Source organism: Ornithodoros turicata, chromosome 3 (assembly GCF_037126465.1).
Source record: "Ornithodoros turicata isolate Travis chromosome 3, ASM3712646v1, whole genome shotgun sequence".
In the NCBI taxonomy this organism is placed as follows: domain Eukaryota; kingdom Metazoa; phylum Arthropoda; class Arachnida; order Ixodida; family Argasidae; genus Ornithodoros; species Ornithodoros turicata.
The window spans coordinates 11,047,653-11,067,949 of NC_088203.1; the positions used below are offsets into that span (position 1 = coordinate 11,047,653).

General features: G+C 47.8%; 1 protein-coding gene across 3 annotated transcripts in view; it reads left to right on the top strand.

Moving 5' to 3' along the window:
* LOC135388067 (uncharacterized) overlaps positions 1–20,297 on the top strand; it is a 107,976-nt gene that overhangs the window by 66,603 nt on the left and 21,076 nt on the right. Inside the window, exon 1 of one of the 3 annotated variants that reach the window (XM_064617369.1) lies at positions 3,911–4,163. The exons of 1 other annotated variant lie outside the window; for it this stretch is intronic. Coding sequence is in view for 1 of the 2 variants with exons in the window: in XM_064617367.1 (XP_064473437.1) it covers positions 14,323–14,451 (129 nt within the window). In the remaining variant the exon portion in view is untranslated. Of the gene's footprint in view, positions 1–3,910; positions 4,164–14,288; positions 14,452–20,297 lie in introns of those variants that run through there. One more of the 3 variants, XM_064617367.1, reaches the window with a different exon arrangement.

Sequence of the window (20,297 nt, forward strand, 5' to 3'; positions counted from 1 at the left end):
CTGAACCAAAAAATTGTACCCGTACCCAGCGCAATCTAAACTATATATTTTGAATTATAAGTATGCTTTAATAGCATTATCGCCTCCGTCGACCACAACCTGAAAGGAAACAATTAATTTCGCGGGATTTCAACCTCTCAGTTCGCATTATCCACTGAAGTTCTAATCGGATAGATACAGCAGTTTTTTTTCGGCAAAGATTTGGTCTACTGAATTCCTGCCACAATCCAAAAGATTATCAAGTAACCTATATAGGCATGCACGTTTGTCCATTGCCCCTCCCAAAGCAGTTAATCTTGCATTTTCAGAACCCAGATAACATTTTCAGGATGTAGTTCCGTATCGGGACCACTGACTTTTTTTTAAAGATGAAAGAATAAAAACAAAAATCAAACGCTTTTAACGTGAAAGAGGAGCTAATTAGTAACGAAATTAAATGACCCCCGTATATTGCGTGAAACGTATAAAAATTAAATCTTGTCGCCCGTTTCTTGCAGCCGATCCGCCATCTTTACTGAGGACCTTCTGATTTAATCCGAGGCACAGTCTCGACGCTAGCACCGCCTTGTGCGTGGCTGGGGGTGGGGGGCGCTTCCTAGACCGCCCCCAATCTGTAGAACCTAACCTATAGAATGAGGTAGGTGATTTACCTCTTGCAAGATGGCAAGTTTCGAGTCCGTTAGGCTTAGTATTCCCGTGTTTCTCCTGCGCTAAAGTGAATCAGATGGGGTTGTTGAAATGCATATAAAAAAAACTTCTAGCCCACAAAATTCTGTTTGTTTGTTTGTTTGTTTATTGAATTAAAATTACTAAATACAAAGCTTAGGGATGGAATTATGGGTGTCATTAGCACAGGCTAGTATTGACTCCCACAGCTCATCCTCAATAACATTAAATTCACAGTCGCATAGAAAGACACTGAGAAGCAGTGCAGCGACATTAAAAGTATTACCCACATACACTTACACTATGATAAGGCAAGCCTGAGCGATGGGCAAGACACGTAAACAAACACAAACACGAAGGCTCAAGCGAAGGCTTGAGCCTTCGTGTTTGTGTTTGTTTACGTGTCTTGCCCATCGCTCAGGCTTGCCTTATCATGGAATTTATCCACCAGCTAGCCTGCATTTACGCCATTATGTCAATGACACTTACACTACAATTTTACAGCAAAATAATTGAGATGAAAGAATGCTTGAGCTGTTCATCACATAGCGACGTAGGCTGCGCACAAAATGCTTGCCGCAGCATATTCCACAACCTGATACCATAGCTTTCTAGCAACCGGCTCCCATAAACATTGTTTGTTCGAAAAGGTTTGAAAATAAGACGTTGTACACTCCTGTTATTTCTAGGGCACAAATTAAACCCTGTTGTGCCATGATATTCCCCGGTATTTATTATTTTATGTATTTTTTTTTTTATAATTCTTACATTTTTAAATTCACTATATGACCTTATTCCACTGCTATGCAATATTTATCTTCCTAACGCTCTCACTAATTTTTAAAAACGAGCGGTCCCGATACGGAACTACACCCCCCATCCACCCAATACCGGAAACATCAACCACCAAACAGCAACACCTTACCTTCACCTAGAGGAGTCCTAAAAGTGCTAAAGTGCGCCACGTTCCGTGCCTGTCGCTAGTTTCACAATCTTTGAACGTCATTTTTTCTTCTTCTTTTGTCCACCCGTGTCGTAGAAAGTAAATAAAGCAAAGTACGTGTCGTTTCGTGAAGAATGTTAAAAGAAATTGCCAGGACAACGCCTCTCTTTAATGGCCTCCTTGCACTGGACGTCGTGCCATGAAGGGACGATATTATCTATTCCATATTTTGATGCCGTTGAAAGGAGGTATTATTAAGGAACGGTTGCGTTCAACGCCCAAGCTTACTTTACAACCTGCGCCACTCAGGAATTGAAGTTATGAAACATGGGGGGAGCTGGTGGTGGTCACTGTTGGAATGCGGAGTTTGGAGATATACATATCTGCACGAACTGGGTCAACATTGTCGCTTGCCGTTGGAGGGAGGGCAACGCATTTTTTAATGCTTTTCGTCCGATGGCGTGCGAGTCATAAATTGGAAAAAAAAAAAAAGTCGATTGGCTGAGATTGCAATTTTTGCGATAGGAAGAGGTGGACAGAATGCTGCGGTTAGATTCTGCCTCGAGGACTATACATTCTCGTTCGTCCGCGCACGGCAGTTTACAATTTGCATGGATAGCATCTTGACGGATGGGAATCGGCTCTCTCTGGAGTACTAATATCATGCACGCGACGTCCTGTAGGGGTCCTCTTGTGATCCATAACAACATACCGGAGCACTGACTGACGGAGTAGCTAGCATCCCGAAATAAGGGGCCGGGTGTTCGGAGCAGTTGTAAAATACTTCGGAAATTATCGAAGTAGGCAAAGCGTTTTGCCGCAAGGTGTTCGCACAAAACAGTGGGCCCTATAACGGTGACGGATTGCAATACTGCACATCCATGCACTACTTTCCTCATTTTCATAATCATTTTTTGATATTTAATGCTTTACGCTGTCGTCACGCCACCAAACCCTGGTGGTGGTGGTGTGCTATTAATTTAAGCACCCTTTAGCGGTGCTAAAAAAGTGAACTCGAATAGACGGCACCACACTTGTAGATCCACATTCTCCAGATTATTTTGAACTCAATTCGATGCAAGCCCAATGGCAGAGTAGTGTGTGAGTGTTCAAACGGTATAGGTTTCCGATCCCCTGCTAGCACCGCGAGGTAACGGTGGCCGTACAGGCGAGGACAGAGTGAGAAATTACAGCAGGGGGGCACGGGGAATTAGTATATGTCCTAACCAGGGAAAACGGTGACGGCCTCTGCCTCATGCGGCAGAGGCAGTGAGACTCGACCCTATGCCCTTCTCACCAGTCACCTTCGGCAACGGAGTGCTGTACCCATTCAGCCATGCTGCTGATAAAGGCCGTTCTTCGACGCTGCGCGACGCGCAAAAGTTCGTCCTCAAGCAGAAAGCAAAGCACTGTCACGTGCAAGTACCATTCCTCAAAGATGTCCTCTTACATCCGAGATTTGTAAGAGGCCGTGCATCTGTTTCGAAAGAGCAAGTCGACGTGCGAAAATGTGCACTATACTGCGCGGACGTGACTGCTTTACAAATTCTCTGATGCGATGGTGGTTTCGACGATGTCGGCATGTCGAGTGCTTGGACTCATGAGGTCTTATCTATGGAAACGAAAGCAAGACGTCCACGTTACTGGACCGCATTGGTCCGCGCATCCAGCACGCATCTGCAGCAAACTTCCTGTCAGCAGTTACTGAGGACTAGTCAGTTACATCCCTCTCCTGCCGCTGTCGCATCTGCATCTCCCTCTGCGTCTGCGTTGGCATGGAGGAATAAGACCTATACTTCCATGCGATGCTCTTTTCGTCATAAACACCCAGTGCGTTATGCCAAAACAAACCAAACAAAACCACAGCCCTTTTTTGCTTGCGCCTCAAAAACAAGCGCGGACAGAAACATCTGTAGACCGCAACGCAACGTGAATGCTGATGTCCCACCAGATGACCACCGCGGCACCCAGCGCACTTTGCCACCTGCTCATGTTCACGGGCCACCCCCCATCAAACAAAGGCTTCCTTCGCACAACATGAACGGAAATAGAAGGAAAGAATCGCATACACACGCACACAATACGTCGCTACCACCGGCAGCTGTTATAGGGGAAGCGAGGCAGCAAGCAAGACGGCCTGAGCACAGCAGAAGCCAGCCACCTGAGAGCACCAGCGAGGTCACGTGACCTACTCGCTCGTCACGTGACTCGCCGAGCCAGCCTGCAGCTCTACGGCTCAAGAAAAAAGGCTCGACAGCCAATGAAGGTCCTCTATTCATCATTGCCGGCTGTGCTCTGCTACCGAAGGGTACACGCCGTCCGTCCAGAGGATGATAGCGCTGTGGATGCTGGCGTGTATCGAGGATTTTGTGCCTCCGTTGTGATTATGATGATGATGATGATGATGTGTGTGTGCATGTGTTCTCCCCTTCATTCGTGAGAGGATTGCAGTGACATACCTTTTGGATTAACCTGTGAGAAGACTCCGCAAAGCGAGGAGAGGATATTTGCGCCCTATGCCGATGCTCGTCACTCGGTTGGAAATAACGCCGTGGTGAGTTGACTCCGCTCAAGGAAGTTTCACGTACAAAAGCGAAGTCTGGGAACGTGTGCGCATTTTGTGACTTTTGCGCTTGGTGGGAGGTGTTGGGGGGGTGTCAGAGGTCACTTATATGGTCACTTTGTTACAGTTGATGAGCGTCACATTCGATATAGGTTTTGCGTACGACGAACAACGAGACTCAATACTCTCGTTTTTCCCTGCTTCGGGTATATATATATATATATATATATTTATGTGTTCAGTGAGTGTTGGAAGTGCAACGGATCGCCATTATTATCGTAAGAACGTGATGCGCGTGGAGCACCACAGCACGATGCAATCGTTAGAATAGACATCACTGATGGACAGGACTGTACTATCCTCAACTACTGTATAAGTGGTTAATTTTGCGGTCGTAATAATTCACGAGTTAGAATGGGTGCACGCTTTATGGAATATTTCGCGGTACGTTGATTCTGCGCCACGGAGTTCTTAAGGAGTGCCACATTCGTGGTACTTTTGCGGGAAAAGAGCATTCGCGAAATTCGCAAAAGGAAGACCCCGCTAAAATTACTGCTTGTATAGTTGTCTCAACAGAGAGAGAGAGAGAGAGAAAGAAAAGAGTCTCTTTGATTTCATTATACCCCTGATCTCCTTATGAGGGGAAAACAAGTGGGGTGTACGCCCCCTCCGTCCTCCCAGCACTGGCTAAACTCGATCTGCCCTTTTTAAAGCCCCGTACACGCAACTCCACTGTTCCACTCACATATCAACAGAGTATGTCTGTATGGGGTGCTCCCCACCACATCATATAAACCGGCGACGGAGGCCAGCAGTGTTCCGTCATTCGATTCTTATCTCTATCTTTTTATTACCCCCCCCCCCGCTCCCGCCGCCCCCACAGAAGGAAACACGTGTCAATCTGGCCGACTCTGCGGAGTCCGTTTCTAGTTAGTGTGTTTGCTTCAGTGTTGCTGCGCTTCGTTTAATTGCCCATATCGCATCTGCCTGCTGCTACGCGGCGGGACGTTGGTGCCTCCTGGGCAGACTTCGCAGGGACATTAATCCGAAAGTGTGGGCAGGAAAGACTGTGCACGAACGAGATCCCGGCAGGGCGTCCTTTTTGGCTCCTTCGAGACGCGCCAATTTCTCAATCATGTGATTATCTCGCGCACAACAGGCGTCACTGTTACGTGAAAAGAAGAGTGCTATTGGGAGGAGTGCGGCGAGCCATGCGTGACGATAAAAAAGAAAAGACGTGCACAGTGTTGCGAGTACAATGTATACAAAGTATAAAAGTTGAAGTGTCTCCAACGGCGTTCTCTGGAAAGAGAAGAGGAGACATTCGTGTCACGTCTATGTCGTCTGCGGACGGCTATAAGGGCAGCGACATTCATAACGCTGCTATTTACTCCATTTCTCGATTGCGTCCCGCCCGTTAATGGGCGGAGGCATAATTCATCGGAATACTTTTCGATGTGACACGCGTTATTAGGATAAGATCTCGCTGGAATTAGAAATGAATCCGGCGGAGGACGACTGGCTGTTCGATGACCCGAAATTTTTGGCCTCGGGGCTCTCGATGTCGCCTGAGAGTGAAAACCTACTATATGCGCGTACAAGATGGAAATCTGCTTTCGGCGGAAATGGGAAATGGGAACCAGTTCCGTAAGTGATAGACTCGCGTGTTCTTGAAATGCCTACAAAATGTGGTATATGGTGACATATCCTCGCGCGTTTTTCCTCGTAAATGTGCGCTTGCACCACGAAATCATTATGGCATAGGCCTGTAACTAGTTTGGGCTGACCCCCCCCCCCCCCTTGTGAGGGTGAGGGCCAACTTCACCTCACCTTCACACCTATATGGAAACAATTTTTCACCTCATCGATCATGCTGGTACATTCTGAAAAGAGTGACTCGCTCCCGTTGTGATATTTGCTGCCGACTATACTACATGCATGATTTCCCATATTTCGTACAGCTAAAAAAATGGCAGGTGCTGACGTTGGGAATTAGTACGGTAGCAGTCCTTGGTATACAGTGTTGGTTAGGGCAGGTTTGAGGAGATGGGTAAGGAAATGGAATAAGAGTCCGTTGGTTAACCTTTCACTACATCGTTGAGTTATCCTCCTACACGTTGTATATAGGCTTGGACTCAAATAAACACGAGACGAACATGACTTCACTTCACCCTCACACCCGATCTTCTATCTCACCGTGACCATCTTCACCACAACACTCACCTCTCTCTAACTGACCACCTCCAGCCTCACCTCACATGTTACCTCACGCTAATTCTCCATGAGCACCTTCTGCCTCATCTCACAGTCAATGATAGCTATCTTGAAGTTCTCTCTCAACTGAAAACGCGTATGGCCAGAATCGGCTCAACGTCGCACTCGACACATATCATCAGGTTGCGAGTCTCCGGGCGTTGGCCATATGAGGAGGACCAGGATGAGTGACCGATCGTCACAACGAACTTGTCAATTTAAAAAAAAAATTTCTTTCCTTAATCCAACGAAGAATAATGAGAAGCTTAAGAACGATTGCTTAACGGCATAATGAATGCGCCACGCTTAACGTAAAGTACAGCAAACATGAATAATAACTGCCGTTCCGTTTTCATCGGATACTTTCTTGCTGCTTGTGCTGGCTTTCAGAGTTGCTAATCCGATAGAAGTTCTTCCGGGGAACGTCGGAACTTCAGTTCCATCATCGCAGTATAATCCTTGAGCGAGGAACGATGCCCCATTTTCCGGGGACCAAAGGAAAGTAAAATCTAGGACGGGAAGTAAATGAACGACAGGTAATTAGAACAACAGCCACTCGATCAACCCAGTCTCGCAAGCGCTACGTCCAGTAGCCCGCCCGCCCTTGCAAGACCGGGTCTTGTCTCATGGAGCGCGGCTACACAGGTTTCAAGCTTCATATACCGGTCTGATGCTGCACTCTAAGGAAAAAAGGGTGTGAAAAGCTGGTAACTTCTATAGTTACCACCCAGGTCAACACAGCGTCTGATAAAGGGTGTAACAGGGTGGCAAAAGCAATTGTCATATACCCAAATTGCTCAAACAAAGGCGTACGCCCCCCTCGCTCACCGAATCAGAAGCGGTAACGCTATCATTCGTGGCAGAGTCAGGCAGGGGGTAGAACTTTGCAACCTTTTAGGCACAACATATGCGACAACTATTACCTCCTAAAAGGTATAACTGATCCACCCTTTTTTCTGAGAGTGTGACATCTGAAAGATTTCGGATGTTCTAAGATGTCATTGCATAACTCGTACGTCACTAAAAGTCATTAACCGCACCTGGACTGTTGTCGCCCTGTTAATACAGCTTACGTGGGCAAAAAAACTCGATTCTACGCAGATACGTAGCCGTTGTTGTATACATTGCAGGCAGTTGTGAACATTCGCTGACATCCTCTTTGTGTCTGCGACGAACGTTGCAGAGCGGTTTCTCCGTTGCTCGACCGTCTTCCAGATGGTCTGACGTCCTTCACACCAGAACGTTTAACCGACCACGACAGATGCGTGCGGACACGCCTCACGCGAACGGTTCCTAAACATCCGGAGGAGTACAACAGCGCTTATATCCTTTCCGTTTATATTTCGAGTTCGACATCTTGCTGCGTGTGTCGGGAACGTGAGGACTTCCGACGTTCGGTGTTCCATTTTATGGACATGAAAGCCTTCTTCTATACAGAGCTGAAGAGGGGTATGTTTTCCATCTGTATGTATATTTTTCTGAGACTCTGTCTAAATGCAGGTGTGACTTCACACCACCACTAAGCTCTGTCCAGTGGTTTATCCAGAATCCCAAGCATGAAGGGGTGTTGGAAAAAATTGGGTGTGTGGGGGAAGGGTATTAATATAGTTGCGTCATTACCGACATGTGTCTAAAGCTGAAATCGCAAGCGCACCCCCCGTAGGCGGCACACAGGTGAAAAAGTTAGGGGCGGGGGGGTGTCACTGAACATTTGGGGGGTGTTAGCGGGGTGTAGGGAGGTGGATAAATTACTGGCTCCGTCGCTGCATGGGCTTCTCGTACTCTCGTTTGTGGATTGGGTTGGTAGCTTGGGAAAACTGATAGGTAGATTGCGCCATTGTCTCATCATCTATAGTCTTCACAGAACCGACAGGAGCGGTCGGGTGGTACAGCTTAGGACAAAAGTTTTCGGAACACGGCACTGGCGTATTTCTTCATCGGAGGGGCCCCCTGCTAGTTGTGTGGAAGAGATCGAATAAGAAACGGGAGACCGGCTATTCTATGCATCTCTCAGTATGTGTGTCCCCTCCTTCTTGCTGCTAGGTTGTCGCTCCGACGGAGAAGTGCGACACCCCGGTGTTTCCCAAACTGTACCACGAACAAAGGTAACGCGCGTGCATCAAAGCGCGTGCCATTATGTGTGTCGAAAGAAAATGAAACTTTCTTTACTGATGTGGTCTCGCTATCAGTGTCAGATGACTCCTGCAGCAACAACCTCATCGCGGATATTGCGCTTATGCATACAGAAATGAGACAGCAAGTTTCGCTTAGTGATACCGTCCAAAATTCATCACGCTTAGACCTGTCGATAATTCAGCGCACCGAGAAACTTCCGCAGACGCCCGGACAGCGTGACGGTTTACACCATGGACTTCCTGGAAGAGTGATTGCATTTGCGATGAACATAAACAAACAGGGTCGCCCAGAGAGACATGCCTCAGAGCGGCCTTTCACGCCCACGCCCACAAAACCAACACGCGCGTGAAGCTAACCACAAACAAATCCTCCGTTGCTCCTTCCTACCACCTCTGACCAAGAGACAAAAAAAAAAAAAAAAAAAAGAAAAGAAAGGAAAGAGAGAAAGGTTTTTGCCAACAAAAATAAGGAAGCTCTGCCCGAGGGAACAACAAAGCAACAGGAAGGTCGCGTACCCCGGAATGAAATAAAAACATCTTCGATGACAGCTACTGGGCGAAAATAAAGTACACAAAGGAAGGAACGAAGAGTGGGTCCTCCCCAAGCAGCGCCGCGAGGGACGACAGGGCTGCGATGATAACAGCTAATCACTACTCCTGGATTGAGAGGAATCATGGTGGACCCAGGGCGACGACGAGACCCATCCATAAAAATACGCTTTTGTTGCGATAGACGAGCAGAAAATGCTTTACGTGTACGTCCTTCAACTCTCGTCGAAACTCTCGTTGGCACCTGTGTGACGGTCCTCAAAAAAGGAACTGTACATCGTCCCTATGCGATATAGAGTGTCAATACCCAGGACGAAGAAGAATAGTTTCATCTCTGCGTCAACTCTGTTGCGATACGCATGCATAGATGGGAGAGAGAGAGAGAGGAGGAGGAGGAGGGAGGAGGAGGGAGGGAGGAGAGACATGGAGAGGTAGGCTCAAGATTTTTATGCATAAATATGGAGCGAACCATTCCAACTATATATTCGTATTACTTCCGGTGGACGTTTCTATTTGCATGTGCTTCTCCCTTCCTATATACTGTGCAACCATTCGGTGGCGTGTGTTGCTATGCCAACAGCGCAGAAATTATGTTCACGGTATGATGATGATGAAGCTGATGGAGACGTAAGTCGCGACAGGGTCCGACTCGCTACCCCAGCAAACCTATGGTTGATTTAGCTAATGAAAATTAAATAACGTTGAAAAAGAAGTAATGGAAGAAGTAGAAGGCGAGGAAGTAGGGAAGGAGCAGCAGCATAATCACAATCAAATCGAACCTTTGTAACTTTTGTAACTTTCGAACCGAAGTCGTACCTTTGGTAGTGCATTTGGGAGAGGAAAATGCTCCCCCCCCCTATGTCAAATCCCCATGGACCCCCTCGTGGGAATTTTTCAGGCTACACCACTGGTCATAGTGCTCTGCAGCCCCACTCGAAGCTTCTGGCCCTTTGACCTTTTCACGATGCAAGGGCTATCTGCCCTTGTGCAGTGCTGCACCAAGTTCCTGCACTCAATGTTTCACAACACGAAAACGAAAAGAGAGAGAGAGAGAGAAAAAAAAAACTCGTGTTACGATAAACGCGTGACGGAAAACGTTATACAGCCTCCGTGGCTGGACTTGAGTGCTACCATTATGCCCACGCTGATGTAGCATTCTCGTCAGCATGCTTTGTGCTGTGCCGGCGTTGTCTTCTTACGTAATATCGTTCATATGATTCCACATTAATATTCCTTTGATGAAGTATACACGTCATCGAATAATCAAGCCCGATCTGTCACGACTACTAGCACATCTGCGCGTTATTATTCTATCACCGACGGAAGGGAGAATCCTGTATCATAAACCAGGCTTGTAACGCAGTTCAGCATCGATTCTGCCGGCGCTATATTTGGCGGGGACACATCGACGCGCGATGGCAACAACACCAGTAGCCGAGTGGATCGTTTCTGTGGTATGCCAAGCAGGCGGACCTCTTTTGCTCGATCGCCCCCGAGGAAGTCGTGATCGGAGAGAGCGGAAGGCTGCGTGGCACAGCTCAGTAAAGGTCGCATTCCATTTCCGGAGGCTGCGTTCGTTACTCGCTAATGCATTTTCCCTAATTAATCTCCACGAGTAAGCATGCAGAAGAATGCCTGGGCGTTTTTTTCGTCAAACCTTGATCCCGTAAGCAAAGGGCGTTCCCTGGGGAAGGATAGCGGCGGCAAGGATTGCATTCCAGGACAATCCATCAGCAGATCGTATTTCATCGGCCTTGAACTCGTCGTGAAATGTATGCGAGGCTTTCAGTCGCTTCAGGATAAATTATGTTCCAGAGGGTGAAGGGATCACGCCGAGCCGGCGGGTGCAGTAAGTATCACAGATAAGGAGTTACTCATGTCGTAAAACCCAGCGATATCTGGGCAGCAATCGTCTGTTACACAGCCCATATATTTCTGCCCCACGCAGAGTATTTCTTGTGGCCTAAGTGTATTTGTTTTAAGACTTTTACTTTATTTTCGTGCAAGCACTGCGGAGGGACTGTATAGCGATCAGTGAAGTGAGGAGGGGGGGGGGGTAGATATGTTTAAAGAAAGGATAAAAAAGAAAAAGTGAAGAAGGGTGTGAAGTGAGGTTGACAACACTGGCATGGCGATAACGATGATCAAGCTGCGCCTGACAATGTTGAAGTTGTATGTTCCAAGTTCAGTTTTAGTGATGCATTTAGGTCTCCATTAATAACAACAACAACAAAAGAGCCTATATACGTTTGAGAATGTCTACTCTTGTTGTCAGCAAGCAATGGCGATTTTTCGTAATACGCCGTTGCCCACGTCGTCAGGACACGAAAGATGGAATGAGGACATGTCCTGGGTCCGCTTGCACGGACACCGAGGAATTTCCTCAGCGGTGTCCTTATGTTTCGCGCCCACGCCCGAAGTTTGTCCTCAAGTTTGCTCGTTCGTACAGCTTTTGCAAGGCTACTCAGGACGGCGCTGAGGAATTTCCTCAACGTTCGTTCAAGCGGGCCGTTTTGTGGATATCAGGACGGAAGGAGACATGTCTTGAGGAGAACGATGTCCGGGGCAAACACTTGGAAGGCAACAGACAGATAAGACCTTCGTGGGACATGAGTCCACAAAGACCCCCGCAGCTGATCTTCTGTTCGATCTTCGCGGATGCATTCACATATCTGTAACGCATCAAACAAGAAGAGGAGCGCAACGTAAACATTAGCGCTATGGTCCGAGGACATGATGGGAAAGTTCCGTGCACCCCCTGGTTTTTCACACAGGCGTCACCTCTGTGCACGCATAATGACGCGAGCCCGGAAAGGCACGTGAGAGATACTCTCCCATGTTTTTCATTCTTCGATACGACACGCATATGAAGCCCTCAGCTCGAAATCTGCGCAGAAGCCACACACGGAGCAGAGCTTCGTGACATGATCTGACGTCTTCCATCTTTCGGCAACAATATGCCGGCTGAACATTTATCTCCCCGAGTCTCGTTTCTTCCCTATCGAAAGGAAGGAAGGAACCACACGCGAACGGCTCGTCGCTCATTACGTGCAAATCTGATTCGCGCATTTTCCCACGCGCGCCAGATGACACCCTACCGCACAATGTCTCTCCAGCATCGCGCATCAGCGATGTCATCCAACCAGGCAAGGTCGGGGTCGCAGAAAGCAAAAGCGTGAGAGATCCACATTGTGGCCGCCGGATAATGGAGCTGCAGACAAGCGAAGGTTCTCGCTGGTGTGGAGTAAATGTCGGGCGTATATGCCCTTGTGAGGTGACTGGGACCTGCTCCTGGGTGGGACGCCCGTTCGGATTATAGGGGAAATGGAAAGACGTGTGGATGTAGGTGCCACGAACATGGATGCCAGCAGCTCCATGGCGTATCTGCATGTAATGAAGTGAAAATAATAAACAGTATAGTAAAAATGACTGATGCGAGGCACATACGTGACAGGGACTCTGACCAGTTTCAAGTGTTGAAAACGAAACGGTGAAAGAACGCAAGGAAAAACAGTCAGAAGACTTCGTCCGACCCGATATCTGTAAGAAATGACATCAAACTTTGCTCGTGCTTCAGCCAGGTAGGCAGGTCTCTCGTTAAACATTAATATCGTTGAGGCAGTGGTGTCCTCTTTCAGAAATGTGACGCTATTAAAGTAACTGACTTATGTGAGTTACTCACATATAAACTTTGTCCTTCCGCGGTGTGTCAATACTGTCCACAGGATGCTGCTTTATTAAGGTTAGGAACGTTTGCAGATCTTGGGCATGTTACCCAATTCACCAACACGGCTGCTACAACGATCCACACGTTGAACTGTTGAACTGCAGAAGCAACGGCGGCACTGCTTGGGAATAGTGCCTCTTCTCTAGGACGAGTGTTGCCCTACCCTGGCGTACACTCCGGAAAATCACCTCCGCTTCGCATGGAACCACAGAAGGCAAAGAGCGTGAGATCGCCATCAGATACACATCCTCTAATTGGCGTGCGTTTGGAACGCTACTGAGCGTCTCCGCCCACCCCTGAATAATCTTGGGGGGGGGGGGGGGTAAGCAGCTGATTTCTCACGCTGCAGAGCACCTGGGAAACTCGCTCGGGTATGCCACGCCGATGGCATAGATGGAGGCTTCTGATGCGGCCATTACCGTTGTTTTCGTGGTCGGCTCCGTGAACTTGTTTTCAGTCGTGACTAAGCCGCGTGTGATTGCTCGGGGTCGTGAGAAGGCCGTAGAGTTGTTGGTTGCGGTGCGTAACAAACATGGGGTGTGGTCGCGAAAATGATGCAGTTATTATTATGCTAGTAAGGAAGGAGGCGTCACGGTACAGTGCCACATAGGCATACCGTTCATACGATGCGGCCGAAAGCCTTACCGGTCCCCTCTTCACTCTAAGGGGGGAAAAAAAGGAGTAATCTTGGTCATCTTCAGGACCAGATGCATTGCCACAAGCGTTAGTCCATTTCGGGACTAAGTGCGCGGAAGTTTATGATGTTATTGGCAGTGCGTGGCGAATAAATGTCTTGGTCAGGGGAGTAAAATTGGGAGTAATTGCAATCTTGGGAACTAGAAGCTGCACAACAACAGCAACAATAAATGAAGGAGAAGTGATGATGACATGGGATGTTTTCCCGTGGTAGCCACAGGACCCTACCCCACTTCACAGAGGTTAATATGAGAGGATGAATCAATGGTAAACGGGAAGCGAAGACGGGTCGGAGTTCTACGAGGAGACCAGTGGCTTGCACGAAAGCAAAAAGGGAGCGAAGAGTCCTGCACTGATGCGCCGGGGATCTCCCCATGGAGACCCATGGAGAGATTTAAGTACTTTGATCTCAAGTTGGCGTCGAGACACCCGGCTACATTACGAAAGAAGTCATGCTTTTGAAATACACATGGTATGTGCAAGATGACAAAGGGTTAAAACTTGGGCGGGTTGGTAGCTCGTATTTATAATCGTCGTTGTTTTTAAGTGTTGAGAGAGGTCAGTCAATATGCGATTTATATCATATACGATTTATACGATCATATACGATTTATATCATACATCATATATAAATATTTATACGATATTTATAATTGATTTCAGTGCCGTGCCGTCGTGGTCTCTGTGCTCGTCCTTCTCCTTGTCCCCGCGCTGAGGGTCTTATCGATTTTAAATATGCAAGATGTCGTGCGCAGGAACATGTGATGCCAGCAATTTGGTACGGCAAGGTATGAACGACTTGGTCACGTCGTCTTCCACCGCAGGGCTCGAACACTGCTCAGGATGCGAGCAACCTTGTGGCACGGTATCAGCTGCGGAGCCCCGTCGTCCTCGTTCAGCGAACGTTAAAGAACCACCGGTAAATGATCGAAGACCACTGCGGCGTCGCTTATGAGCACAGTTGTCTCGCGGCGTAAAAAAACGTATTATTATTGTCACTGTTCGTCAGAAGGCAAACACCATGCAGCAACATATAAGTAAGAAGCAAGAAACCGGAGCTCTTTGGTTGCAGTTCGTGGTTGCTAACCTTTCCCTCCTTTTTTTTTCCCTTTCAGAATTAAACATATCCCCCCCCTCGTGAAGCTCTCACCCTGACGTAAGGGCATCACGTTCTACTTGATCATCTTACGCCACCCGCAAAAAGGTTGCCTACCTGCGCACTGCTGATGAAGCCACAATACGCCACAAACAGCTGTTCAGTGCTCGCATGGCGGTGTACCTGAGTTATAAACCGGCAAGATATCTTCGATACGTTTTCGCGCAGCGCAAAAAAAAAGAGACGGGAGACCCGTTTTCGAAAAGACAGTTCAACTCCGATCCCGGACGTCTGACAGGGGGCCCACCAGAGGATCCAGAAGGGAGAAGGGCCACATTCTTTGCTGCCCTGCCAATTACCCTGCTGCTTTCACGCGATAACGTCGTCAGTTGTGCCTGATGCAGTGCATGACTGTTGAGAGATTCACGCTGCGTGATCGCCATTTCGTGCAGTTATTTCGTATTGCATGATCCATATTCTTAAAAAATTGTTTGGGAGCGGAATGCTAAACGTGGGAGAGGCGGTGAAGTTTGGACAGAAGGAGCTAGATGAGGAAGTGTGTGGAGAATAATATTCAAGGAGCGATAGAAAAACAGACTGAACAGGTGCAGGAAGGCATCTGGCAACGTCGCTTGCACGAACGTTGAAGAAATTCTTCGGTATCTTCCTCAGTAGCTTTGCCAGTGCGCTACGAACAAGTAGCGTTAGGGATAGTAACGTGTGCCGAGGCACTACCGAAGTTATTGAGGACACCATTGAGGAATCTGAAAGCAGTGCAATGTGGATTCGGTCCCTGGTGGTGATGGTCTTCTCCTGCATGCCCAGATCTACAACTTGTCGTTATATCCCGTAACGCGCTTTAGACGTATCATCTTCGGGTACTAGGGGTACACTAAAAGAGGGGTGTCGAATTAATATTATACATATTAGGCTGAAACAACTTGGAAATTCGATCGTTGTCAGAAGAAAAAGACACCTCAGCATACCGAGGAAAGGGGAAGCACTTCTCCCTCTCTCTCTGGTCATCCCCTGAGAACCAACGGACTTTCCCCAGAAGCGACACACCCTTGCGTTCCGTACACATTATAATCTTGTTAGCAATACAACTGTCGCGATATATCTCAGCAACTATTGTTACGTACGTTTCGTTACTCTTCTCAGCCGTGATGTCTTGACCCAAGCCATCACACAGAGCTAATCGTTTAAGCTCGTAGGCGTGGCTCGCGAAATGGAACTTACACAATGGACCCGTTCTCAGAACTTTCTATCGTAAACGGTACAGTAATTATATCGCAGCGTGCTACTCACTGTCAATCTCAATGCCTTCACAGAAGTGGGTCTTACGGTGCGGGGATAGGTGAGAAAATGGGTTATGGGGTAAGCCGTGTTTGAACAACGGCAGTGTGAGTGATCCGAGCCGCAAAACCGCGCAGACAGTTGATGTTACAGAAATAGTTGACCGCAGTGATTTCTTGGGAACGACTACGATACTGGAAACAACTATAACAGAGCCATCTGTACCAAGCAATAACGACTCACTGCGGCCGAGCACTGAGTCGCGCTGAGAAAAAGGATCACTGACATGGACACAGCTGGCACACCTTGTTCCCGTGCAAAGGGAGTGGTTGCGTAAGATACTTGGCAAGCGTTGGGGCACACGTCTTGGAGCTCGTAACGATTTTTACGAGGTTAAGTGCATCGAAAGAACGGGTCTTCCCTTCAGACATCAGGGTCTTTCTTTCTGGAGGCAACTGATGGCCCGGATGCCGATGGAACAACGCGGTCCTTTCTTTTGGCGAACAAAATATGAGCGTTGTAACTTCAAGGAAGTACTTTCACATGCAGGACCCTATACTGAATAACGTTTTAATGACCACGGCTATCGTCAACAGACTAATGTGGAGCAGAGCTGACCTCCTCACTTGGGCTGTCATTTTTGATGAAGTATAGGTTGATCAACTGATACTGTGCCATGACGTAACGACCCTCCTCGTGACGTATATGCGTCGAGTAACATCTTAGATTCCTCTCAAATCCCTCTGATAATTTCATACGAGACATTATTGGTATACAGGAAATAGTGCTTGCGCTATAAATTCAGAATAGAAAAGTCTCGTGTGCGTACGTCGATCCACTTATAATAGGCACGACTTTACCTTCCATAAGACTCAGCTGTCCTCGTGCGCATGGCCCTTGATACACGTCTCTTCACTCATTGGAAGACACATATGGCACTTCTTTCCTGCAGAACACCTCAGGTCACAACACGCGCACCAAACACTAGAGGAATAACACCCACATCGTTCACATTATCAGAATAATCGTACAGGAAACTACGTACCGGAACACGCCATTTATTAACCGTGTCGCACTTCGCAAGAAGACTCCCCCCGTTATCTTGTCGGCGCTGATGTACGTGCGCCAAGCAAATTGAAAGAGCAGCGTCATGCAAGAAGACCCTTATCTTTCCTCAGCCAGTGGTATTCGCAAACTGCGCATGGCATTCCCGTTGAAACGCTCATCTATTGAAAAAAGAGAGAGAGAGAGAGAGAGAGATAAATCGCTCTGTCACTAAGAGCGCTCACATTTCCGGCAGACGCTGCACTTCGAAGCGACGGCCTAAACGGTCTGATAAGACTCTGTGTCCAATTCCATCGACTCTTTTAGAGGCGAACGAAACGAACCTAACATTGATGTTCTCCAGTGACACATTCCAGGACCGCTCGCACGACCATCAAGGAGATTCCTCAGTGGTGTCCTTAGGGGTTTCCTCAAGGTCCGTGCAAGCGGGCCCAGATTTTTCTTTTGGCTTACCGAGCATCTAGCTGTAGATGGTCGCACATAAACAGTAACGCCCGGGAAACGTAACGCCGTAACAAACATGGTGATTGTATCTTGTCACTATAGGATCCCCCTATGTGCCAACCAGATTGACTTCATCAAGTAGTACGGCTGTTGTTTCCGTATCAACACCCACGCACCGGACACCATTGCCGCGTACTGGAACGCAACAGGGATCCAATGATTAGGCAATCAACTCTAAGAATGGGGGGCCTGGTGTACAGACGGTGCTAAACAACGTCAAAGTAATGGTTTTATTACACAACAGGATTCATTAAATTTCCCTACAACAACAGTCCCGCCCGCACCGCTTTGTGGGACGATGCAACTCCTGGTGTTTGCAGCACGTCCATTGTGCTATTTGCAGTGCAGTATAAGATTGTCTGTTGATGCAACACTACCGTGGTGAATAGCATTCTCGAATACCAAGAGAGGCGAACAGAATGGCTCAAGAGAAATCCGCAAGATCACGTTCGTGATCCTTGTCTTACCGCTGACATCGCACAACCACGCCCAAAAGCACACGGAACCTTCCAGAACGACCCCCGAGCCAACCTCTAACTACCGCAACGTAAACCTTTGCCAAGCCACGCGCCATTTCTCCGTTTCGCTCCTCTTTCCCGTCGTCGTCCCTTAGAAGGCCGTCTACCATCTGGAAGCCCCTTGCATGCATTACTCTTGTCTGTTTGCTGAGGAACACACGTGGAGTTCGCCCCCGCCGTTTGGCCAAACACTCAGCTTCCTTCGCTAAGCTACCCCCCCTCGCACTGTAGACTGTTTGCAGCTCAACAGACTGTCCCAGGAAAAGGTCGTTCCGCAAACCTCCACCCTCAAACAGCTTTCTTGGCAAGGTCGTCCAAGGTTGTCTCTGAACGTATAGGGAACGACGTACCGTTGCGGGTTTTCCGAGCACGGAAGGATTTGCGAAGCTCGTCCGTGATAAGAGAGTGCAATAAAAAGAACAGTTCGTCGGAAGAATGGTGCATGGCTGCCACGCCCAGAAACGCGTGCATACAACAGCGTTCGTTGTGGGAAATTTTGTTTTTTTAGTCCTGTAGAAGGGTATTTGGAAAGAGATAAGCATGCTCGCCAGGAGGGCACGGAGTGTTTTTGCGAGGTGCTCCGCATATTCGAGGTCGACGGTCGAGCAGTTAACGGATTCCGATGCCCTGAGGAGGTCTTCGTTGTTCTTGTGCGGTGGAGGTCGTCTGATGCTAGTTAGGAGTTATAGGAGCAGATAGTATGCGTCACGTTTCAATGCCTACCGAGATCAGTGGATGAGACGAATGGATTACATCTATACATAGCAGCAGGGCAGCATTTTGGGAAAGTGGGAAGGCAAAACGTCCAGAATGTTCGGAAGATGACGAGCAAATAAAGAAGTCTGAGGGCAGTCGTGGAATAAATGCGGAACCAAACATGAGAATAAGTAAGAAAGCTTGACGCGCAATGTGGAGTCGCACGAGGTCATACCAGGGCACGCTTCGCTTCTAAACAATTTATTACGGCGGTAGCTAAAGCTAAAAAAAATCAGTTTTGACATATCCAGAGATGGGTATACGTTGTCTCGGAAATCGTCCCGATTTTAGTAATATTTTTATCCCGCTAAGCCCAGCTCTACAGATCACCATTCACTTCACATATCACAAGGCAGTACAGGTCACTCTAAAGTTGTTGCGCATAAGTATATCAGTGTCATACATAAAAGTGTCAACATTCACACACAACACCTGCCGAGAAACAGCCCTGAAATTCGCATTACACAATCGTAACCGTCCTGTAATTTTTTAGTGTTCGTAGTAGTATAGTTGAGGCCAGTGAAACACAAGAGGGTGTTAGCAGGTAATTGATCACGTGGCTTCCGAAGTACCTTATCTACCGCACACAATCATGACCGATAAGATTGTGAGTCCTACACGCTGCCATTAGTTCTGGTATAGGTAGAGTAGATTCAGGGCGACGTTATCAACAATCTACAAACACTATCTACCTGTGTCTAAATGGTAGTATAGACAGTTGATAACGTCGCTGTGAAGTTATCGTATGTACATACCGGAACCAACCTACACCTCCTAGATAGTAGAAGGCCTGCGCACTACGTCATACAGGGAGGCCTGCTGTTACAACTGTGTAATGATGTTACTGTGACGTCAATGAAAGAGCGAATAAGAGAAAAGTTCGAAGAAGCTCGCAAGGCTCACGCAGGCCTCCATGAGTTAGGTGGGGCGCAGGCCCTCTGCTATCTAGGAGGTGTTGAACCAAATGCATTGCACGACTCAGAATCTTGATCGTTGATTGGGTACGGTTTATTGGGTGCTGTATCGCGTAGTGCGTTTTAGTGCATATCGTACTATATCGCCTCTGCGTACGTCAGGGATAGCGAGGTGGTTCTGCGCATTGCGCCAAGCTCGCTTTATGTTTTGCGCGTGCGCAGAAACCACCAACTTTATTCCCTTACGTAGGCAAAGTCGATAGCGTACGAAGCACTAAAACTTTCTTGTAATCCGAAAATCACGTTATCAACGGTCTAATAGAACTCTGTTATCAACGAGGCAGAACGAGGTTTCATGTGTTGTTGGGAAGGTAGACAGACATAATCTCAGATCGGAAGTCAGAGGTTGTAGGTTCGTGTAAGCAACAAGAAATAGCGAGGAGATCCCCAATTGGAAGACACAAACACATTAAGCGCCTAGCGCCCAAGAAACAATGAAACTCAGACAACTCAGAAAAAAAAAGGGCCGACGCCTAGGCACGGTTTCCGTCCAGGTTGACCTTCAGCATTTTGAACAGGGAGGGACTTGAACGGGAACAGAGTAGTTTAGAAGTCG